Source organism: Podarcis pityusensis (genome assembly GCF_964106645.2).
Source record: "Podarcis pityusensis genome assembly, chromosome: 4".
NCBI classification, from domain to species: domain Eukaryota; kingdom Metazoa; phylum Chordata; class Lepidosauria; order Squamata; family Lacertidae; genus Podarcis; species Podarcis pityusensis.
In genome coordinates, this window is record NC_138027.1 from 64,065,918 (window position 1) to 64,090,899 (window position 24,982).

Sequence of the window (24,982 nt, forward strand, 5' to 3'; positions counted from 1 at the left end):
CCAAAATGACGCTGACATAAAACCCCCACATACACCCTAAGTATAAGAATATAAGTTTACCACTCCTCGCCCCCCTTCTTCTTCCCCAACTTTATTCTGTATACAACAATGCACATACTTTTGTAAACTAAGGAAATCTATAATAAAATAATAATAATCATCATCACCACCATCTCAGGTAGGGACAGAGGTGTTCCTGGTCAGTCGCAAGGCAGATGAGAGAACAGGGATTCAACCTGTGTTCAATGAAGTTACACTCCACTTGAAGTCTCAAACTTGCAGTTTGGTTGGGTTCAGCCCTGAACCTGGATGCCCATATTTCAGTGGTGGCCAGGAATGCATTTGCACAATTATGGATCACACACCCATTCCCTGAGATATCTGATCTGGCCACGGTGAAGCATGCCTTAGTTACAGTCTGGCTGGACTGATGCAACACACTCTGCATAGGGCTACCTTTCAAAAGTGTTTGGAAGCTTCAGCTGGTCCAAGTTACAGGTAGCATATTAGTCCCCTGTTAAACCAACTTCACTGGCTGCCAGTCCTTTTTTGGGCACAATTCAAATGCTGGTAATGACCTATAAAGCCTTATATGGCTTGGGTCCATCTGAAAGATCTTATCTCCCTATGCAAACCTGCCTGGGCGCTAAGATCCTCAAATGAAGACCTTGTCTTGTTCTCAGCAACATCAGAGGCACATTTGGTGGAGATATGAGGCTAAGAACTTCCTAAGTCAGATAGGCCTTTGAAAACTAAGGTGTAGATGATGCTAGTCACTAGGAATGGATCCCGTTCGCATTCAGAGGTACTACTGTATTATTGTTTGTGGACTGTAAGGTCCTCTGCGAGGCGTACCAGGAGAGACGGTCCTGTATTTTCATTATTGTTATTGTTTTTATTACTCTGTATTCTATAATGGTGTTTTTAAATGTTGCAAGCCAGCCAATTTACGCTGTGACCTATTTCTGTCATTCCCCAGGTCATCTGTGCTAGGTAGTATTTTCCGCAGCCATGGAGACTAGTGCCCATCATTTTAATTATCTACGTGGAAACTTCAAGAGGAACTCTTGAGGTTGTGAGAGTTTGTCTACCAGCAGAAAGCCTCCTAAATGTCAAGCGTAAGGTCAATCTTATGGTGGCCTAATTTCTCTTTGAAGAGCAACAGTAGCCATCGGAGTAGGATTGAGGGAAAATTTAGGCCCAAGGTAGGAGGATCTAAGTTCAGGACATCATGTTGAGGACATGGGCGAGTTGCAGCAGGTTCACTATTTTGAGCAGTTGGAAGAGCATGATTGTCTATTGAATCTTCTGGACTCTATCTGGACCAAGACACCTGATGGGTTGCCTGCAGGTGGTTCTTGAGCCGGCTGATTAACAACACATGTTATAGACACATCAGGGTGGTTTATAGGTCCTGGGTGGCCTGGGCAAGAGAAAGGCCCCGGCACAAGATGTTGTCCAGGTATGAGTAGAAACGTATGTCTTACAGATGGAGATGCACCATAAGAGCAAAGGGTCGTACCTGGTGAACTAGTTGAAGCTCAAAGAAAAGCACTTTATGCCACCAACACTACTTTCACATCCTACAAGAGTGCCAATTGAAGGAGTACACACAAACCTGAAAGATACTCATCTTTTAGGCGCAGTGAAGCCTCATCCAAGAAAAGTTGTAAACCCAAACCCCATATAAACAGGAATTCTATTTTGTCTGGATTATGCATCAGCATGTTACACCCCATCCAGTCCTTTATCAAAGACATACCTTAATTGAAAGTCCTAATTATTCATCATCATTCTTCATATTATATACACTTTACATATTTGATATTAAATACAAATTCAAACACAATTGTTCTCTTCCCACATGCTCCAATATAAGCGCGCGGGGGGGGGGGGGGGATTACTGCCACACATCTCAGTTAGATCTAACTGCCATAAAGTACGCATTTTCCTCCTCCACATTCAAGAGGAGATATACTATTCTCTAAATTAAAGCTAATGTTTTTCCTGCATTCTCAAAATAGAAACAGCTATGGTATTTTCACAATCTGCAGTATAAGAAAAATCCCACTATCGTCATTTTTGTGCTTCACTAGAAAAAAAAGGAACAGGAAGTATAGGAAGACTTTAGAAAGGATTGTATGACTTATTTTAGTGTATCTTCATCACCTTTCTTATTTGATCTACCATTTCAAGCAGTGAAGCTGCAGTTCTTACCCACTTTGGGATCCAAAACTAAACCTCCAGAATATGCTGCTTTTTTCCGACCTATCTTTGATTTGTTCTGATCACCTTCAATATCTTCATCATCTTCCAGCTGTATGAGACATAAGAATAAGCCAAAACTGAAGTTCTAATTATATGGAGACTTAGTGCGGACCGTGCTAGGCTAGACAGGCCCAGGGTCTGTCATTCTCTGTACAGCACCATATATATATAGATGTGCAGCAACAACCCAAAACCAAAAACAAACAACTCTCCAAAATACCAACTTTCTGATGCCGTGGAAGAACAAAACAGTATTCTGGTTCAGACCTAATACTGAAGAATAGCTTAGCAATATGGACATGAGGGACAAGCTTAGTGCTTAATTACTTCTCTGGTGCATGAAAATGAGGGGAAGAGGGAGGTCAAAAACTTCTACTGTCAGTTTTAAATTAACATGTTGGGTTTGAACATGGACAATTCTGGTTATCTGGTTCATTTAGAGTTATGATTAGTTCAAACAAGCCAAGGTTTTCAACTAACCAGAGTTCACCAAGTTCAGACTTAATGGGAAAGTCTGGTCTGGCTAAAACTAGACAATTCCGATTGTCACCCCCTGGCATAGATGAGAAGAGTTGAGGGGTGTCACAAGAGTTTGATCATCACAGCTTGTGCACATAACAGTAAATGTGCCTGCTATAAACCAAAAGTAACAAATGTAGAGGAGCTGAAAAAATTACTCACCTGTTTCTGCTGAGACTTTTTAAAGAGCTGCTTATCCGGCACAATATAATCTTTTTCATAAAATGCATGCAGGAGCAAGTATTCATTACGCTCTGCTCGCCCACCCATCAGCGTCCTCGACTGTAAGGAAATAAAAGCCAATTAGTTACAGGTTGAAACAGAAATCAAAACGCCAACAATGGTATTGCATTAATAGCATTTGCTTTAAATATTTTTCAGAAATTGTATTATTGGGCTTTAAGGTGTTTTGTCTTTGCTCTGCTTGGAATCTGTAACATCAATCTGCTCCCTTTGACTTGATCAACACATCTCTATTATGAACCTCCCGTCATGAGGCTTAATATATATATCCTTTTGTAAAGGAACCAGTTTTGTGAATAAGATTGTATATTCAAATCAGATGTAATAATGGAGATGTAAATTTGCTAAGAAATGAAATTTACCATAACATTGCCAGCAATATTGGTAATCTGTAAGGCTAGTGGAAGAACATTGAGCTCACACATTATTTGTAAAATGTACTTGGCATCAGTCCAGGTGTTCTCCAGCATGTAAAGTAAATGACGGGAATCACTAAAAGAAGAAAAGGAAGAGGAAATTTTAATAAATTCCGCCACATGTTCTAAAGGCATGCAGATTCAAATCGTTATCACAATGCCCATAAAGCCAGAGCTCACAAATGATTGCTTACAGTGCAAGTTTAAAACAAAATGGAACTCCCATTTTAACTGCAAAGAGTGTGAAAGAAAAAATAGGAGTAGCAGCACCTGTACAATATTCCGGTAAGTTATGATTTCAAGAACTGTTGTAATATCATGACTGCACAGAAGTATCCATCAGGGGTTAGATTCAAACAGAGCCAGGCTCTGTTTGTTGCAAGAGATGTCACAAAGCCTTCTCTTTAGACCACCAGGGATGAGTCCCGCTCTATTCTGCCTTGGTCAGACCACACCTGGAATACAGTTCTGGAAACCACACTTTAACAAGGATATTGGCAAGCTGGAATGTGTGCAGAGGGCAACCAAGATGATAAACGGTCTAGAAACCAAGTGTCTCTTCCCATGCCCACAACTCTGTGCCTTAAGGTTGTGGAGGGGGTTCCTACTTGCAGTCCTACTGAAAAATGTAGCTTATCTGATGGGGACTATGAGCAGAGACTTCTCTGTAATGGCACCCTAGTTATGGAACTCCCATGGATGACCACAACACAGATGGGCTTCTGCTATATGATTTTATTTATCTGTTTTCTTGTGCTTTTGGAAGCCAAAACTGGACTGCTGTTAGTCACTAGTCAATACTTGTATCATTGTATCTACTGTTGTTTTTACAGTGGTGCCCCGCAAGACGAACGCCTCGCAAGACAAAAAACTCGCAAGACGAAAGATTTTTTCGTTTTCGAGTTGCTTTGCAAGACGAATTTCCCTATGGGCTTGCTTCGCAAGACGAAAACGTCTTGCAAGTTTGTTTCCTTTTTCATAAAACCGTTAATACCCAGGGTGCATTGCTTGAAGAGGTGCAGTTGCGACTTGACTTCGAGGAGCAACACATTGCACGCGGTGTGGTGGCCTTTTTGAGCTTTTTAAAGAGTTTGCTGAATTTTTGAAGCTTTTCCAAAACTTCTTTTGCAGCTGTTTGGTAAGTTAAACTTTTAAAACTTTTTTGGGGGTTTTTGGATTTTGGGTTGGGGTGTTTGGAATTCAAGGACTTGGTGTTGGGGAGAGGTTTGCAAGAATCTGGGAGCTTGTGTGGTTATTTTCTGCATTTTTATGATTTTCTGTGACCATTGGGCCATGGTTTTTTTAAAAAAAAAAAATTCTGGGTTTGAATTTCTGTGTGCTGGGTGGATGGGGGAACAGTTGAGGAGGGGTTTGCAAGAATCTGGAAGCTTGTGTGGTTTTTTCTGAATTTTTATGGTTTTCTGTGACCATTGGGCCATGTTGGTTTTTTTTGGGAAAAAATTCTGGGTTTGAATTTCTGTGTGCTGGGTGGCTGGGGGAACAGTTGGGGAGGGGTTTGCAACAGTTGGGGAGGGGCTGGGGGAACAGTTGAGGTTTTTGAAGACTTTGGTGATTTTTAAAGCTTTCCCAAAACTTCTTTTGCAGCCATTTGAGGATTTTGAAGACTTTGGTGATTTGCAGCCATTTCGTAAGTTAAACTTTTAAAACTTTTTGGGGGGTTTTTGGATTTTGGGTTGGGTGTTTGGAATTCAAGGACTTGGTTCTGGGTTTGAATTGCTGATTTTTTTTTCTTTTTCTGAGTTTACGAAGGTAAGAGCTGTGCTGCCATGGGACCCAAGAAGACTGCTGCTGCTGTGGAGGCCGGCGAGAGGAAGAAGGAGAAGGTGACGCTGGAAATGAAGAAGGAGATCATCTGGAAGCACGATGGTGGAATGCGTGTGACGGACCTCGCCAGGGAGTACGGCAGGAACCCATCGACCATCGGGACCATCCTGAAGATGAGGGAGAAGATCCTTGCGACTGATGCAGCCAAGGGAGTCACCAGGATCGTGAAGAACCGCCCAGCTGTTCTGGAGGAGGTCGAGAAGTTGCTCCTCATCTGGTTAGAAGAGAAGCAGCGTGCAGGGGACACAGTGACTGAGGCCGTGATTTGTGAGAAGGCCAAGGCCTTGCACACAGACTTCATCCGGGAACAGCCAGGAACCTCAGGCGAGCCAGAAGTCTTCAAGGCAAGCAGAGGCTGGTTTGACCGGTTCAAGGCAAGATCTGGAATCCACAGCGTGGTCAGGCATGGAGAGGCTGCCAGTTCTGATGTTCCTGCGGCTGAAGACTTTGCCTTGGAGTTCCTGGAGGTTGTGAAGACGGAGGGCTACGTTCCACAGCAGGTCTTCAACTGCGACGAGACCGGGCTGTTTTCAAAGAGGATGCCCAAAAGGACTTTCATCACACAGGAGGAGGCCAAGTTGCCTGGCCACAAGCCCATGAAGGACCCTCTGACCCTGCTCTTCTGTGCCAACGCAAGCGGCGACCTGAAGATCAAGCCCCTGCTGGTGTACCACTCGGAGAACCCACGGGCCTTCAAGAAACACAAGGTCGACAAGGAGCGGCTGAGTGTCATGTGGCGATCCAATAGCAAGGCTTGGGTCACACGTGTGCTGTTTGTGGACTGGGTCAATCTTGCTTTTGGCCCTGCTGTCAAACAGTACCTGCTGGACAACGACCTGCCGCTGAAGGCTTTGCTTCTGATGGACAATGCTCCTGCTCATCCTAAAGGCCTTGAGGTGGACTTGTTGGAGGAGTTCAGCTTCATCAACATCATGTTCCTGCCGCCTAACACCACGCCACTGCTCCAGCCGATGGATCAGCAGGTCATCGCCAATTTCAAAAAACTCTACACCAAGGAGCTTTTCAGGCGATGCTTCGAGGTGACTGATTGCACCATCACCCTGCGGGAATTCTGGAAGGACCACTTCGACATCGTCACCTGCTTGAAGATGATCACCACGGCCTGGAACGGGATCAGCCAGAGAAATTTGAATTGCGCTTGGCGCAGCCTGTGGCCGGACTGTGTGGCACCAAGTGACTCTGATGCACCAGAGTCAACAGTGGTGCAGGACATTGTTGCCTTGGGGAGGACCATGGGCCTGGAGGTCACAGAGGAGGACGTCAGCGAGCTGGTGGAGGAGCACGACCACGAGCTGACCACCCAGGAGCTGGTTGAACTGCAGGCAGAGGTTGTGCAGGAGCAGGCCTCGCTGGAAGAGGAGGAAGCAACTGAGGAACGGCTGTCCTCCAAAGAACTGAGGGACATTTGCCAGAAGTGGAAGGAGGTGCAGGCTTTTGCAGAGTGGCACCACCCGAACAAGCACGTGGCACATGACCAAGCGAACACTTTTGATACGACGGTCATGTTGCCTCTCAGGGAGCTGCTGAAAAGGCGGATGAAGCAGCAGACCATGGACAGGTTCCTCAGCAAGAAGCAAAGAGTGGAAGAGGAACCTTCTTTGAGTGGTCCCCCAGAGTCTTAGAAAATGTATGTACAGTACACTTTGTTGATTTTTAAATGTTTTTCTGTCATGTTTAGAAACTTAATTTATTGTTCCTTCAATTTTTGAAATGCTCTTTAAAGTATGTGTGACTTTAAAGAGCAGTTAATAAACTATTGTTGTACCAAATTTGGCTTTGTTTGGACTTTTTTTGACCATAGGAACGCATTAATTGAATTTCAATGCATTCCTATGGGAAACCGTGCTTCGCAAGACGAAAAATTCGCTAGACGAAAAAACTCGCGGAACGAATTAATTTCATCTTGCGAGGCACCACTGTATTTTATTGATGATGTTTTACCTCAAGCATTTTATTCATATTGGTTTCATAGTTGTATGAAAACTGCTGTGGGGTTATAGATGATGGACTCCTAGCCAATAAATGATCTGTAGTTCCCAGGGCAGTGTTTAATTCCCTGTCTCTATTCTATAAGTGAATAAATTCCACCACTGTTTTAGCTAGGCCACCAACCTAGATGGCTTTAAAAGAGGATTAGAAAAATACATGGAGCAGAGGGTTATCAATGACCACCAGCCATTAAAGCTATGCTCTGCCTCCACAGTTGGGAGGCAATAATTATCCTGAATACCAGTTGTTGGAAACCACAGGAGAGAGTGCTCTTGGGCTTATATCCTACTTATGTGTTTCCAACAGGCAATCTGCTTGGCCACTGTGAGAAAAGGATGCTGGACAAGATGAACTGATCTAGTAGGCTCTGATGTTCTTATTGCTAATGGGATTGCTATAACAAGAAATGTATTTAGCAGCATACCTGTACATATTTCGTAACTCTTCAGATGGAATCGCCACTCTTTCCATTTTCAAAATTTGACCCACAAGCTCTGACAAATGGTAACTTTTGCAACGAATCAGCTCCTTTGCTGAAATTTCTACATCACAAATCATTCGGCCACAAGTTGCATTCTTTTCAGCAAATCCACTACGACCCTTAATTGCCATGAAAGAAAAATACATCTTCAGATTCTGTATCATTGCTATATTTCTGTTGTGGACTAAGTATAACACAGTTTTTACATCACACAGAAGTTGCTTCTCTCTTGTGTGCAGATGCACCTCAACAACCTTGTAATGTTTGCAAAGGATTTTAATCGTCGCAAACACGAGAGAAAAGCTCGTCCAATGAGGGGACTTACAACTAACAAATTCATAGTTCTGACTTTATAGGTCTCTGCTTCATTAACACAAGAGAATATTTTTTTTTCTATCTAAGCCACACCAGTGTTGGCTCTTTACCTATCTTATTTTGAATGAGAACTTTTTCTGTTCTTAAAAAAAAGTTCAAGAATGCCAGGGCATCATCAAGACCAGGGCGTAAATCAGGGCATAAATAAAAAATCACAAAGTAACAGGATAAAGGAAAACAGAAGGCTTTCATTCAATAGGGTGCCACAAGTCAAAAAACATTTTCCATATTGTGAAAACAAAACACATTGGGGAAATACATGACACTTGTTAAATAGAGATATATATTCCTTATAATGTGTTTGGGACAGCACACCTGCGCATGTATACATGTATAAGAATATGCACACACTGTTGGCACATATACCACTGAACAGTGTCAATGCCACAAGAATTTGGTTTTGCCAAGATTAATGGTATAGTGCAATCATCATGCAGATGCATTAAAATACCTAAACAATAACTATAGAAAAAAGCGAGCTGGTTAGTTTCTTTACCAGCACAGTACTAGAGTATGTTGTAGCAATGTGAAAGGGGGGGGTAGTCTGAGTAAAATCCTTTCTGAGTAGATAACAATTAACTATGCCACATGTAGAGAGCTTTATACAGCAGAACTAGAAAACCTTAACTATTCTCAAAGGAATGATTTGCCAGTCAAGCCAACATACATTTTCCCCACAATTTACCATACACAAAAGCACCTCTGTTAGTCATTAATCTGTCAATAACTCCATCTAGTTGAGACAAGTAAACTAAATTTGCTTAGCTTTGTCTCATGGCTGAAATACGACTCTTAACAACATTACCAAAATCTAAATTGGAATGTTGTCATGATACATGACTATAGTCAAAACAATCAAGCAAGACATTCAAAGTACAGCAACTAAAATAATTCATTTTTAATCACATTCAATACAGCAATGCAACATAAGGAACATTTTACCCCAAGCTTTGGCATGTTTGATCTCCTCAGTCGACCTATCTTAGACCAATGTGGAACTTTGCAGAAGTTAATTCTCTGGAGAAGAAGTTCCAGATCAAACCCATAAATATTGTGTCCCTTAAAAAGAAAGAAAAGGAAACAAAAACAAGCAGTTATACAGTATATACCTACTCTTGTGGATTCAACTTAAAACAACAGAGATGGCAAGGGTCCATACTATTTGAAGTCCTTCCTCTGATGTATCACATTATTAATGCTCATGTGAATGAAGCAACACAAAAGACATTCACATGTCATCAACTCCACTCTCACTAGGTCTGTCCTCAACTCCACTACCTATCATTCCTAGGTTTCTGCTATGCAGGTCCTGCCTACTCTGTCCTTTTCCTTCAGACATAGCATCATCATTAAGACCCTCATACCTACAGGACCGCCTCTCCTAGTATGTCCCACAGAGGAACTTACGGTCTTCAAATAAAAACATCCTGAAGGTCCCAGTCCACAGAGAGGTTAGGCTGGCCTCAACTACAGCCAGGGCTTTTTCGGTTGCGGCTCCAACCTGGTGGAACGCTCTGTCACAAAAGACTAGGGCCCTGCAGGACTTGACATCTTTCCGCAGGGCCTGTAAGACAGAGCTGTTCCACCAGGCCTTTGGTCAGGGCACAGCCTGACTCCCTCCTCTGGCAATCGTCACAGAACTTTAGCTTAATGGTTGCCATCAATTTGATTTTAATTAATTTTTATAATGAAATGTTTTTAGAATGTTGCGCTATTTTATTGTTGTTAGCCGCCCTGAGCCCAGCTTCGGTTGGGGAGGGCGGGATATAAATAAAATTTATTATTATTATTATTATTATTATTATTATTATTATCAGCACTCTCTGCCTCTTACTTTCTATCATTCAGAGTTGAGCAACATACGGTGCCCTGACACGTCTTGAAAGTGTACAATTTCTCCCAATTATCTGAGATAAAATTAATAGGCTGCCATAGGGGAAGGGGAAGGGAGGGAGGGAGAAAACACAGTAAAGTTAGAAAGAAATTACTTCCAACTGCTTCCCACATTTCGTAGCTGTATTGGTCTATATACTTATTTGAAAGTAACCAAACTGTGCTCTACCTCTAAATAGCCCTGAACCAGATTAGGAACTGAGGTAGCTATGGGGGAAACTGAAACAAGACAGTCAATATTCCAGATTACTCTGGCTCTATCCACCACCAACACAGAGCTCCCAGCAGATAACCCTCAAGAGACCACAACTCTTAACTAACTAACTAACTAACTAACTAACTAACTAACTAATGTTGCCTAGTCTTCCTTTCATTTCTGAAAATCTCTTCTCATTTGGTCAAAACAGTGCCATTTGCCAATACCCCATCTAAAAATCTTTCCCAGCCACCCCACTGGAGTCCTCCATTGCTGTAAGTCTCCATTAGTAACACATTATGTTAAAATAGTAATCAACATTCCATCACCTTAAAGTAATGTAGCAAAAAATAATGTGTAAAAGGATCTCAGAAGCAGATATAAAAAGCCACTTACGACAATAACATCTGGATCAATTTTATGAACCTTTGCCAGAAAAAATCCCAGTAGTGTCCTCTCTGTTGTGGCAATCTCTATTTTAGCATTCTAAATAAACACAAAATTTAAATAATCCAAATGTTCAAAAAATTAAAAGTTTTGCACATCAATCCTATGCTTAATTATGCATGTTTAAATGAAACCAAGAACATTTAAGCACAAATAACAAAGTTTTAGAATTGTTATTATTCTTTAAACTTATTGGAAATCTTTATATACTATACAAAGATTATACAGAAACCCTTCCCGGCCCACTACAATAGAAAAGGACAGCTAAATTAGTGAGAAGCTGACAGCATTTTTTTCCTACACATTTTCCTTAATCCATTACGATGCAATTTGGAGGCAAATTGTTTTTACTGTTTAAATTTTTCTTAAAATTGTATTTTTAAATGGCTTTAACCTACCCTAGGAGCTTGCGGTGAACGGTCAGTAAGACATGAAATAAATAATAATATTATTATTTCATAAAGACCCAATTCATAACATCTCTCAGTTTAAGCTGAAATATGCTCCAATTCTGCAAGGACCCTTGTGGATGTAATTCCTAAGCATTTCTGATCACTGGTTTGATTATAACATAGCCTATGCCTGCTTTATTTTACTTTACATTATGCATTGTGTCTCAGTTGTGAGAGTTTGCAATATTGGATGTTGTATCTGTACCAAGTATGGAAAATTTTAATTAATAAAGTATATATTTTGTTAAAAAATTAAGCTGAAATATGCACAACACTTGTATCTGAAAGCTTTGTCCTCATAATAACTTATTCCTCCTCAGTCAGCCATGGTTTAAATATTTCTGTGTTAATTAACCAAAATTTCTTGTTACATCTGTATGAAACTAAAGTTATCAAGTTTGGAATAACCTAGAATTTTAATGCAATTTCAAATCATGGCTACAGATTCCGTTTGTTCCCAGCTTGGTAGCCATACTTTTCCACTTGGGTCGTCACCGAAGATTATGATTAACCCAGGATATGTTCAATCATAGATACTGGGGGAGGAAAATATGGTGCAAAGTCAAGGAGATCAGGCACAAAGCTCGTACATATCTTGGCTAGCCAAGATAAGATTACTTCCAAACCAGGCCAAAGTGCATGAAAGCTTTGTGCATGTTCAAAGCTTTTCCAAAGATGGAGACTACAGAACGCAAACCAATGTACAAGAAACACAAAGTTACCTTCTTCTTAACTACTTCTTTGAAGTCATATGGAAAAATGCAATCATTTGGTTTGGAAATAACTGCAAAGGAAACAACCAGGTCAATGAGAAATATACAATATGGAGCTTAGCTAAATGGCTTTATGTGCTGTAAGTGCTTTGGCTAGAACAATATTTATCATGAAAACAATGTATGGCTTGCAACAAATGTTGTTAAAATATACAGAAGCTTTCCATAGGGCAGGGAAATTAGGACAGACACCATTTTGAAAAACAAAAATTGCTTTCAAACCTTGATGACTACAATGCTACTTAATTTAGTTGTCTTCCTAGATTTCTGTGACATGTGGAAATGTAGAAATGCTCTCATATCAAACTACAGTCGTACCTTGGTTGTCGAACGCCTTGGCACTCGTCCATTTTGGCACCCAAATGCCGCAAACCCAGAAGTGAGTGTTCCGGTTTGTGAACTTTTTGGAAGCTGAATGTCTGACACGGCTTCCAATTGAGTGCAGGAAGCTCCTGCAGCCAATCGGAAGCCGCGCCTTGGTTGTCAAACGGACTTCCGGAACGGATTCCATTCACCAACCAAGGTACAACTGTAAAACTCTTCACTGCAGAATGACATAGGAACATAGGAGACTGCCTCATGCGAAGTTAGACAATTGATCCAACTAGTTCAATATTGCCTGCACTGACTGACAGTGGCTTTCCAAGGTTGAAGCAATGTTCTGCCAAATCACATGTTCTGCCAAGTCACATGTTCTGCCAAGTCACATTCAAGCTTTCATTTGTGCTGTCAATGTGGTAAACGGGAGAAAATAATTAAACACAAAGAGGTTCTACTTATACTTACCGCTGAAGTGAGTTTGAAAGGGAGGTACGGGTGGTGCTTTGTCCACACAAAATTTGTGATGCACTAAAGATGTAATAGCCATAATCTGCACAGACAAAAGTTTAAAAAGAGAATGAAAATGACACTAATGAAGTTAGTTAACCTTTTTAAACAAGGTCTCATCCATATGTTAAATTAAGCACATATTCAGTAAGCGGTTTAGCAAATCAAACCGTATGTCTCTGTTTAGTACTTGACTAGTTTTAATAGGGCTATAATCCCTTTCTTGTCTGATAAACACATGAACAACTCATACTAATGAAAAGATGCAACAAACTCCTACATCAGCAGTTTGTCAATAGCCTGGATCACATGTCACTTATTATTGTAAAACTATGGAGGGGGGGGGAGGGAGAGACAGTATAAGAACAAATTTGGGGGCATTTACAGTTCTGGCAAGATCTCCAGGTCTTATGCTGCACGCAGGTTGGGGCAATTCACTCCACATTCTGAAGTCCACTAGCAGAAGTATGCTTCCAGATCCATAGGATTTGAAATCAACAGCACATATAGCTAGAGAAGCCTTAGTTAGTTTAATTGTGGAGTTTCCCCCTGTACATAATAAAGTTCATGACTCACCTCATTCTGATGACTCTTTGTGTTCTGAACTGTCTTCATACTGAGAGACATGATCACAAGAGGCGGTGGAGGGAGATCTTTCACCACATTCACCAAGTCAGGCTTCTGGGCCACTAATTCTACCTTACACCAACTGACTGGCTGGTTCAAGAGCTCTGAGGTAACACAGAACATGCACATAAGTATACCCAATATTTAAACAATAATTACAATTATAACTTTTTCTCAACAAATTGAACATTTCAACACTAAGATTAAGCATAGCATAATACAGTGGTACCTCGGGTTACATATGCTTCAGGTTACATACGCTTCAGGTTACAGACTCCGCTAACCCAGAAATAGTACCTCGGGTTAAGAACTTTGCTTCAGGATGAGAACAGAAATTGTGCAGCGGCGGCGCGGCAGCAGCAGGAGGCCCCATTAGCTAAAGTGGTGCTTCAGGTTAAGAAGAGTTTCAGGTTAAGAACGGACCTCCAGAATGAATTAAGTACTTAACCCGAGGTACCACTGTACAGTTATAACAAATATTTTTCATTCTACATTTCCCCTAGGTTTTGGTCTTACTACCTGAAATGAAACACACTAACCAAAGCATGTTAAACCCAGAAGCAACCCTAATCCTAACCCTATTCTTCTTGCTACACGCATGCTTAGACTCTAAGCCAGATAACGTTTTGACTGATGGCACCATCTCCTTAAAAGCCTCATTGAGTTCAATAGGATGTACTTCCCGGTAGAGGAGTGTAGCCTTACCATCACTGAAATAAAACAGTTTATTTTAACCCTCCTCCCAGATGGCCAGGGGCGGGGTGGGGACGTGAGAGTCCAACATTGAACACAGGCTTATGATAGTCCACGTAGCGCTAATTCATGATTAAGGATTATGTGAAAATCAGTCCATAGCAGCTCAGTCACAACTTATTTTACTTGGACTAGGACCTGAGCCATTTTAAGGTGGCCGTACCTTTATATTAAGCTATCACATACACAACAGCTAAATTACGACAGAACAACAGGTGCCATTTGGGGAACACGAGTAGATTTATTTTTTTTTTTTTTTAAAGCAATTTATTAAATTTTACAATAAAAATAAACATAATAAACATTGTAACATTCATCTTAACATATTTTCACATTTTCTTTGGACTTCCTCACATCTCCCGCTCCCACTTTCATCGTTATAACATTTTATCAGCAATTTATCATCTTATTTAAATTCTTATATCCCTTCTATATTTCATAATCTTATAATTCTCAGGAGCTAAATTTCACAGTCTTACTTATTTTCTTAAAAACTTCTAAATTTAGTGGTGCTCAGTTATTTTGATCTAGCATCTTGTTTAGCATTCACTCAAATTACAATACTTTTGTAAATAGTTCTTAAATTTCTTCCAGTCCTCCTCAATCCTCTCTTCTCCCAGGTCACGGATTCTGCCAGTCATTTCAGCCAGTTCCATGTAGTCTATCAGTTGTATCTGCCATTCTTCCAGTGTGGGTAGATCTTGAGTTTTCCAATATTTTGCAAGAAGTATCCTTGCTGCTGTTGTTGCATACATAAAGAATGTCTGGTCCTTCTTTGCCACCCCTTGGCCGACAATACCCAAAAGGAAAGCCTCTGGTTTCTTAGTGAAGGTATATTTAAATACCTTTTTCAGTTCATTATAAATCATTTCCCAGAACGCCTTCACTTTAGGGCAAGTCCACCAGAGGTGGAAGAACGTTCCCTCACACTCTTTGCATTTCCAACACTTATTATCAGACAGGTGGTAGATTTTGGCAAGTTTGACTGGGGTCATATACCATCTATAAATCATTTTCATTACATTTTCTTTCAGAGCGTTACATGCAGTAAATTTCAATCCATTGCTCCACAACCTCTCCCAGTCCTCAAACATGATATTATGCCCAATGTCCTGTGCCCACCTTATCATAGCCGATTTAACCGTTTCATCTTGTGTATTCCATTTCAACAGCAAGTTATACATCCTTGAAAGTACCTTAATCTTTGGTTCTAACAATTCTGTTTCTAATTTTGATTTCTCCACCTGGAACCCTAGTTTCTTATCATTTTTAAAAACTTCTTTAATCTGAGCGTAATGTAACCAATCTCGCACTTTGTCTTTCATTTTCTCCAAACTCTGCAATTTCCAATTGTCTCCATCCTTTTCTAGTATTTCCCAATATTTTGGCCATTTAGCCTCCATATTGGGTCTTTTTCGGGCCTTGGCTTCCAAAGGTGAAAGCCACCTTGGTGTTTTATTTTCCAGCAAGTCTTTATATTTTGTCCAGACATTAAACAATGATTTTCTGACAATATGGTTCTTAAAGGCCTTATTTGCTTTAACCTTGTCATACCATAAATATGCATGCCATCCAAAAGCATTGTTAAACCCTTCCAGATCCAACACATCAGTGTCCTCAAGAAGTAGCCAGTCTTTTAGCCAGCAGAACGCTGCGGCTTCATAATACAACTTTAAGTCTGGCAGGGCAAAGCCCCCTCTTTGTTTTGCATCAGTTAATATCTTAAACTTAATTCTGGGCTTTTTGCCCTGCCAGACAAACTTAGAAATGTCTCTCTGCCACTTCTGAAAGCACCCCGTTTTGTCCAAGACCTGAAGTGTTTGAAATAAAAACAACATCCTTGGCAATACATTCATCTTGATAGCAGCAATTCGGCCTAACAAAGAAAGTTTCAATTTTGACCAACTATCTAGGTCTCTCTTAATTTCTGTCCAGCATTTTTCATAATTGTCCTTAAATAGACTTAGATTTTTTGCTGTTATGTTTACCCCTAGGTATTTTACTTTTTTAACCACATTAAGTTCCGTCTCATTCTGAAACCGTTCTGACTCTGTATCAGTCAAATTTTTCCCCAAAACCTTAGTTTTCTGTTTATTTAGTTTAAATCCAGCCACCCGACCAAAATCATTAATCAGTTGTAATACTCTTTTCGTACTGGGCTCTGGCTTCTGCAGAGTCAAAACCAGGTCATCTGCAAAAGCTTTTAATTTATATTGTTTCTGACCGACCTGAATTCCTTCCACCAACCGATCCTCTCTAATCATGTTTAATAGCACTTCCAGAACCGAAATAAATAACAAAGGGGAAATAGGGCAACCTTGTCGTGTCCCTTTTTCAATTTTAAACTCTTCTGTAACCACATTATTAACTATCAGTTTAGCTTTCTGTTCTGAGTATATTGCCCCAATCCCATTCTCAAAACCCCGTCCCACTCCCATCTCTTTTAAATTTCCCATCATAAATTTCCAGGAGATATTGTCAAAGGCCTTCTCCGCGTCTATAAAAATTAGGACTGCTTTTGTATTTATGTCTGTTTGCAAAAGTTCCAAGATATCAATAATGTTCCTTGTATTAGCAAACAGATGTCTTCCTGGGAGAAAGCCGGCCTGGTCCTTATGAATTACTTCATTTAAAACTTTTTTAAATCTAATTGCCAAAATGTCTGCAAATATTTTGTAATCCACATTTAAAAGAGAGATGGGACGGTAGTTCTTAAGTTGTGTCTTTTCAGCTTCCGACTTTGGTATTAATGTGATAAACGCTTCCTTCCACGACTCCGGTGCCCTCTTCCCCTCCATAATTTCATTGCTGACCTCCATCAAAGGTTGTATCAAATAGTCTTTTAATGTCTTATAGTACTTGGAGGTCAGCCCATCTGGTCCTGGAGATTTGCCAAGTTGCATGTTCTGGATAGCTTGTTCGATCTCCTGTCGTGTTATTTTAGAATTCAGGATTGTCCTATTTTCTTGTGACAATTTAGATAGTCCGTTTTTTACCAAAAATTGTTTAATCTCAGCATCATCTTGCGGCCCTTGGGTGTATAATTTTTTGAAGTATCTCTGGAAACACTTTCTGATGTCCACTGGATTCTGGATGTTTTTTCCATCAACCTCTAAGTTTGTAACAGTATTTAATCTTTGTCTTCTCTTCAACTGCCAAGCTAGCAGTTTTCCACATTTATTCGCCGACTCAAACGTTTTTTGTTTCATTAATTTAACCTTCCATTCAATTTCCTGATTTATCAATTTAGAATATTGTGTTTGATAAAGTTTAATTTCTCTCAGAGTTGGCTGTGACTTCGGATTCACTCTTAATTTCTTCTCTAATTCTTTTATTTTTTCCAAGATCTTATCTTTTTTCTCATTTTGTGTTCTTTTCTTTACTGCATTCTGTTGTATCAAGAATCCCCTCATTACAGCTTTACTTGCGTCCCAGATTATTCTTTTTTCCACCATGTTATTCATATTTATCTCAAAGTAGTCCTTCAAAACTTTTTGGGCCTTCTTGGTAATTTCCTGATCTCTAAACAAATTGTCATTCATCTTCCATCTAAAGGATCCAGTTGGTAATAATGTCATATCCATCTTTACTGCATTATGGTCGGAGCAGGTCTTTGGGCAGATTTCCACTTTTCTGACCTTAGGTGCCAGGCCTCTGGAGATCCATATTTGGTCGATTCTTGTCCAGGTCAGTTGGGCTTCAGAAAAGAATGTTCCCTCTCTTCCTAGTGGGTTCTTTGTCCTCCAAATGTCAATCAAATCCATATTGTCAGTCATTTCAAAAAAGGTTTTAGGTAGTCTGCCGTCTTTTGTAACATTTTGACTTTGTGACTTGTCCATGTTAGTTGATACGACCCCATTCATATCTCCCATCATTATGATGTTGTTATAGTCTAGGTAGTCCAGCATTGTCTCCTGCAACTTCTTGTAGAATTCCGATTTCCCTTCATTAGGTGCATAGATTCCTAATATCAGCAGTTTCTCTCCTTGATGTTGTATCTCAATAGCCAAAATTCTTCCATGTTCATCTTTAAATAGGAATTTAGGTGACAGGCTCTCTTTTGCATATATCACCACACCTCTCTTCTTCACTTTGTCGGACGATACAAATTCCTGGCCCAATCTTTTATTTATTAACACTTTTCTGTGGAGCCTCGTCACATGTGTTTCTTGTAAACAAATAATGTCCAATTGTTCTTTTTTTAATATATGAAATATTTTCTTCCTTTTTTCCGGAATGTTACAACCATTAATATTCCAGCTCAACAGTTGCAGAGACATCCTGAACTATCTGGTTATTTTTCAAGGGGTGGTATCTTCTCAGGGTCTTCAGGTTCCACAGATGCTGATGTTGGTACTGGCGTTGCCTCAGGCCCAGAAGGTAGTTCAATTCCTTTTTGAAGGTCCTCTCCGTATGTAGTCAAGAATTTGTCTCTCTCTTCCGGTGTTCTCACTTTAACCTTTCTCCCTCTAAAGGTAAAAGATATTCCTTGGGGAAATTCCCACCTGAATGGAATTGCGTTGCTCCTTAGTAGTTTAACAAGTTCAGAATAGGCGGCTCTAAGATCAAGCAGTAGTCTTGGGATATCTTTATAAATTTCAATTCTTCTATCCAAAACCTCCAGTGATTTTACAAAATGTAGTCCCAAAATCTTATCCCTTTCCTCCTTTGATCTCAATGTTATCAAACAGTCTCTGGGCCTCTCCTTCTTTATAAATCTTCCAAGTCTGAAAGCTGACACAATTTTAAAGTCCTTTTCTTCCAAGTTCCAGAACTTGGAGAATTCTTTGGTCAAAAACTCAGTTAGATGTCCTTCTTCTGCCTCTTGTAGTGATCTAATCCTTAAGTTGTTCTCACGGTTTCGCAGTTCTATCATAGAGAGATAAATCTGGTGTTCCCCGACTTGTTTAGTGAGTGGTCTTACCTCTTGCTCTAAATTTTCAAATTTTTGTCTGGTGTCCTCAGTCAATTTCCGATTTTCTGCTGAGGCCTCCGTTAACTGTCCAATTGCTAGTGCATTCTGTGCCACTTGTGTGGTTAATTTATTTAGACATTCTGTGTTTTTATCAATCTTTGCTGATTGCGCATCTGCTTTCTTGTCCAAAGCTTCCAATTTTTCAAAAATTTTGTCTAGAACAGAAACAGATGCTCCTGAGGCCATATCTTCCAATTGTAACTGCTCTGCTTCGCCCTCTCCCTCCACTTCTGAGGGCAAAGTAGGCACAGATGATCTACGTGTCTGTGAGGCTGAGGTTAGAGTTGTTAAAGTTGTTTGTTTAGCTCTCCCTCTTTTTCTTGTGCCACTCATTCCAACGTTATCTATCAGTCAAGGTCACACTGAGTTATTCCCATGGGAATGGAAAGGTCCAGAGCAAGCAAACAGCAAGGGAATCGAAAGTAAAAAGTACATGTAAAGTCACTGTTTTAATCCAATCCTCTAGAGGGAGCTTAATCTGTCTTTCAGAGTCTAATTTAATGTCCAAGAACCTTCAAATACAAATGTTTAGCAGAGTTTATAAATGGTCACTTTATTGCAGACAGTGCTTATTTATCTCCAAAAAGAGTGTTTCAAATTTAAAAGGTCTCAATACCCTCAGGTTGTTTCAAGTTCCAATATACAGTATCCAAATCTGCAGTGCTGACAGCTCCCTTAGTGCTCAGGCAGCTCCTGACTCTGGGTTTCACCTTCTAATTTGTAATCCAATAAAAGGAGGAAAGTCAAGTGCAAATAAAAATCCCAAATCTTTAGCTTAAAGTCTTTACTTTAAAATGCAAGTTCAATAGATGCTTAGATCTGTAAAACTTAGAGTCTTTCTTTCAGCCTCCACTCCTCCAGCTGATTGCTTTTTTCAAGTTCAATGGCTGCGGAAGACGGACTTCCTGCTTCCACGTCTCTCCGCTTTCAGCCAAGTTCAAGCCAATAAGTTTTTCTTTCAAAATCTCAAATTTCAAGTGACTCAGTCTTTTACTCACAAGTTAGTTGCTTTTTCGTCCGAATCCGTAATTTAGCAGGAAAAGGGATCAGCGCTCACCGACAGTAGCAGCGCGGCTTCACTCCTCAGGCTGTGAAACAGCTCACAGCGCCGCAAGCCCCCTCCGCGCTCCGGAGCCCCTTACGGGGTTCCTTCTGCACTTGGAGGGTCGCTCAAGGCGCCCACCGAGCCTCAAGACCCCAGGCTCTTGCCACCTGGGGTTTTCCAGAGTGGGTCTCCGCTTCGCCGTAGCGGACGACCCGTTGCCTGCGGAGCCTCCTCTCCCGTTCAGAAGAGGACCGCCATTGCCGTTCGCGCCGCCCCCGGAAGTCCACGAGTAGATTTAACCTAGTATAGATTTAACCAAGTCTAAAGTAGTAAGATTAAAAATAAAATTAGTTTTACAAGACGATGACTGCTTGAAGGAGCATTCTTCACTTTGAAAATTTACAAATTCTAAAAAAAAAATTTCGTAACATTTCCCTTTTCAAGTTGGCAACCATTAAACAAGCTAAGCACTGCTCTAAACTCCACTCCATTTGCGCATGCATACAAGGGATGCATAACATATTCTACATGAAATATTCATACGTGGGTCTTTTATTTCCAGCCAGCTTGGTCCTTTAATCTTCCTGCCCATCAAGAATAGTTCAAGACTAGAAGTGTTGGTTCCAAACACATGAGAAAATGTCTCTCCTTTCAGGTCTTGAGGAAGCCGACCGTATTCAGCCTGAGAATGGAAGCATTTCAACGAAACGTTACTATGTGTTGCAAGTCTTCCTAAATATCCTAACTTGTAAAAACAGATATGTAAAAGGTGTTAAGTGGGTAATGGTGAGGCTTCAAAGGAATAACTGGGAGTTTAAAATGGGCTTCTGTTTTTCGTTAGCTGGAGGAAGCCGCACTCTTTCCCACCCATCAGCTGATGAGCAGCAGTTGTTCACCTTGCTCATGGAAGCAGAAATGGTTCCCAATCAGTGGAAGGGCCTTCTCCCTCCCAGTGATGCTCGTTGAGGTCACTTCATGCTGCTCCTTTCAACCTCCGATTTCAGAAGCTGATGGAGGCAGCACAGGCGGCTTGTCAATAGTAAGTGCTAAGCAGGATTGCCCTCCCCACGCATCACCTGATGGAAGGGGAGAAAAATCCTGCTTAGTCTGGCTGTACAAGAGAGCTCCTTGCAGGGAACTCTTTCATACACCTGAACCTGCTCAGCTTGAGGCTCCACCAACCCTCTGAGGAAAAGATGGCAGGCACATCAGAGGTTGCAGGAAGAAAAAGCTCCATTGCGTGTGGGAATGCCCACTTGTGCTACATTGAACCTCAGTCACAGAAATCGCCTAACCATCCTAGTTTTGGGACATTGTTTGTTGTTGTTTAGTCGTTTAGCCGTGTCCGACTCTTCGTGACCCCATGGACCAGAGCACGCCAGGCACTCCTGTCTTCCACTGCCTCCCACAGTTTGGTCAAACTCATGCTGGTAGCTTCGAGAACACTGTCCAACCATCTTGTCCTCTGTCGTCTCCTTCTCCTTGTGCCCTCCATCTTTCCCAACATCAAGGTCTTTCAGGACATAGTAGACATTAAATCAGGCTGCCTCCAGCACACAGGAGGAAGTACATTCTAGTGTTCACCAAGGGGAAATGATATATATGTATTAAACCACGGACTTTAAAAATGCTTTCAAATCAGTCCAAACATGCATTGCTTGAAGTACTGAGTTTTCAGAGCAACAGTAAGGCAAGCAATAAGCTTTGACCACCATGCCCACTGCTTCCTCAAAGCAGTTAACTAGAAAATCTGGCTCCTCTTTACTTACTATAGGAGTTTGGGAAATATTCATTGGCCAAAGGTAGCTCAAGTTGAGCAACAGTCACACCATTTTAAAAACTCAATTAAGCATCAGAGTTTAGGATTCATAATCTTTCTTTTAAAAAATCATGTGCACTGAAAAGATATGCAAACCTCAGTGTGAGTGTCACTTTCAGAGAGACAACATAGAACTATTTACTCACCGAGTATCTAACTTCTAAGTAGTCAGATTTTGCAGGAACATCTGGTATCTCAAAAGCATAATTCTTTTCTACTTTCTATGCAAAATACAAATTGAGATATTCATCAGGCACTGATGTACTGTAAAAGTGTTTTCTCATTAAAACCAAATTTACTTTTAACATCAAAATCTCAACTGCGAGAACCACCATGTGAAAAACTTTCCCTGCTCCTAAAATATAGCCTGCCCATTGTCAAGTTGTAGAAATCATACAAATAGTTATTTAACTTAAATAAAACTCTGGATATTGTAGACGGTTAGAGTTTAAGTCATTTATCTATTCTCCTTCTAAAATAAACTCCCTAATATTTACAAAGGGATTCAGACATCTTATTACATTTGAATTGGCCCATTATCTCAGATAATAGATTGTTTCTTGCCCACATTGTATAATAAAAGAAGGCCTTCGGGGAATTGCCATATGTTCTATGTAAGCAACAGAACACAAATTGGTGGCTTATAAAGTACGCTCACAATGAAAAACTAAATATTATGGTGATCTCTCACCACGGATTTCATAGAACTTCAATACATAAAAAGCATTGCAACTTCTTTGTGCCATAAAGCAAAGTAAGAGCCACTGGGCAATACAGGCGGCAACCATTTTGTGCAAAGGTTCCATTCCTGGCCCTCGCATGCACCAGGGGAGCATGCCTAAGGCTGTTCCGCTCTCTTCCGGGTCCAAAAGGACCCACGCATCAATTAAAGGTAAAGGTAAAGGTAAAGGGACCCCTGACCATTAGGTCCAGTTGTGGCCGACTCTGGGGTTGCGGCGCTCATCTCGCTTTATTGCCCAAGGGAGTCGGCGTACAGCTTCCGGGTCATGTGGCCAGCATGATGAAGCCGCTTCTGGCGAACCAGAGCAGTGCACGGAAACGCCGTTTACCTTCCCGCCGGAGCAGTACCTATTTATCTACTTGCACTTTGACGTGCTTTCGTACTGCTAGGTTGGCAGGAGCAGGGACCGAGCAACGGGAGCTCACCCCATGGTGGGGATTCGAACCGCCGACCTTCTGATCAGCAAGTCCTAGGCTCTGTGGTTTAACCCACAGCGCTACCCACGTCCCTCACGCATCAGTTGGACATGGGCAAAATAGTCACCACCTGTATACTCCTGATAACACAGTGGTAAGGAAAATAATTGTTTGCTTTTAAAAATATTTCAGTTTCCATTTTGAGAACACAAAAAATAGAGACAAATAATGCTTAAGCAAGAGAACACATTATGCAACACCAATGTGTTTTTGTGGGGCTAATTCATAATACAAAAACTGGACAAAATACATTAGCTAACACCTGCCTTTCCCATGCAGCTCAGAATCAGCAAGATTGAGCAGGCTTTTTCCTATTCCCACAAGTAGAGCTTCTGTTAAGACAACTTTCAAGTATTACATGCAACAAGCATCCCATTATAAAACAAACAATTGTTACTTGCAAAAGAAACCCGTTTCAAACAACTGGTTAAGAAGTTGTCTTGTTTAAAGCAAGCTTAGTTTGTTTCAATCCAGAATTCCTGGCTCACAATCAGTAACCTAAGATTCTTTGAAATGAAAGTAACCTTGGCTTCCTCCCAGTTGTGTGGGAAGAGATAGAAGAGCAGAGGAAGCCCGACAATTTGTTCAGGCTCAAAAAACCCATCTGTGTAGTGCTAAGAACCACAGATGGGGAACCTGTGGCTCTCCAGATGCTGTGGGACTCCCACTCCATCAGTCAGCATGGCTGGGAATTGTAGTCCAGAAACATCCGGAGGGCTGTAGGTTCCCTAGTTCTGTGCTAAAACCATGAGTTTAGTGTTGTGGGAACCAACCCATTAACCTCAACCCCTGAAAGTATAATGGCTTCATTTTTAAAACAACTTATTAAAGCAGATAATTTGTAAATTTGTAAGTAGGTGGTTGCTTCTAAAGAAAGGAACATGGTTTAAATATGAGACAGTATCATCTGCAACAGCAGGGATTCCTTAATCTGATGTTAGATGTTTAGATAAGATACACTACCAGTTTAATTAGTGCTATTTTTCTGGAAAGAAAGGTGCTGGAACGCATCATGAATGCCTCCCTTGTTCTCTTAGATTAGCAATGGCACCCACCTGAGAGGTGCCAGAACTGAGTTCTGGCTGAAAAAATGACCTGTGCAGACATCATGCACCTTTTTATATTTCCCTGTTACTTCTCTCCTGCCTGAAAAATGAGCGCCCTTCACAGTCAGAAAAATGAAACATGAAGGAGAAAAAGTTAAGACCAACCTTGGACTTGAACTTCATGATCTTGTGTTTTTCTGCAATCCTGTCATTAAATTCTTGATAAACATCCATCATAGTCACAGGATTCTCTGTCTCTTCACCAGAAGATAATTTAATTCGCTTCTGCAAAGATTAAAAAACCGGTATTTGCTACGTGTTGTTCTTGGTTAACATTTATAGAGCCATTACAGGCTAAGCCAGAGATAGTACCTATCCAAAGAAATGGAGGCAAAGGAAGGAGAGAGGGGTAACAAGGGATAAATGCGAGCAAAATAGTTTCACACACACTGGCTTCATTTTAGCTGGGGTTACAGAGTAAGGAATTAAAGCTAACCCAATGGCTTCACAGCACAGATGGATTTTAAAGTCAACGAGGTGGCACAACTTAGGTTTTCTAGAAACTATAAGAGACTGTAAAGATTGGGCACCAAAGCATGTAATCAGAGTGATAAAACCAACAACTTGGCACATAAATCTCTTTACTACCAACCCCCTTCCCATTTAATATTATTAGTTTCATTGGTTTGTTGTATAATATTGCCTGAAGTCATTTAATAAATACTCTCTTCCTTATCTCTGATTACAACCCAT

General features: G+C 40.7%; 1 protein-coding gene across 2 annotated transcripts in view; it reads right to left on the reverse strand.

The window, feature by feature from the left end:
- The window catches only part of POLA1 (DNA polymerase alpha 1, catalytic subunit), a 193,789-nt gene that overhangs the window by 151,910 nt on the left and 16,897 nt on the right, over window positions 1-24,982 (reverse strand). For both annotated transcript variants that reach the window (XR_013985674.1, XM_081003459.1), the window contains exons 12-23: window positions 24,395-24,514; window positions 22,112-22,186; window positions 20,690-20,828; window positions 13,323-13,477; window positions 12,705-12,789; window positions 11,868-11,929; window positions 10,643-10,732; window positions 9,100-9,216; window positions 7,726-7,901; window positions 3,393-3,522; window positions 2,950-3,069; window positions 2,218-2,317 (exon numbers count right to left, since the gene is read on the reverse strand). Coding sequence is in view for 1 of the 2 variants with exons in the window: in XM_081003459.1 (XP_080859585.1) it covers window positions 2,218-2,317; window positions 2,950-3,069; window positions 3,393-3,522; window positions 7,726-7,901; window positions 9,100-9,216; window positions 10,643-10,732; window positions 11,868-11,929; window positions 12,705-12,789; window positions 13,323-13,477; window positions 20,690-20,828; window positions 22,112-22,186; window positions 24,395-24,514 (1,369 nt within the window). In the remaining variant the exon portion in view is untranslated. The remainder of the gene's footprint in view (window positions 1-2,217; window positions 2,318-2,949; window positions 3,070-3,392; window positions 3,523-7,725; window positions 7,902-9,099; window positions 9,217-10,642; window positions 10,733-11,867; window positions 11,930-12,704; window positions 12,790-13,322; window positions 13,478-20,689; window positions 20,829-22,111; window positions 22,187-24,394; window positions 24,515-24,982) is intronic.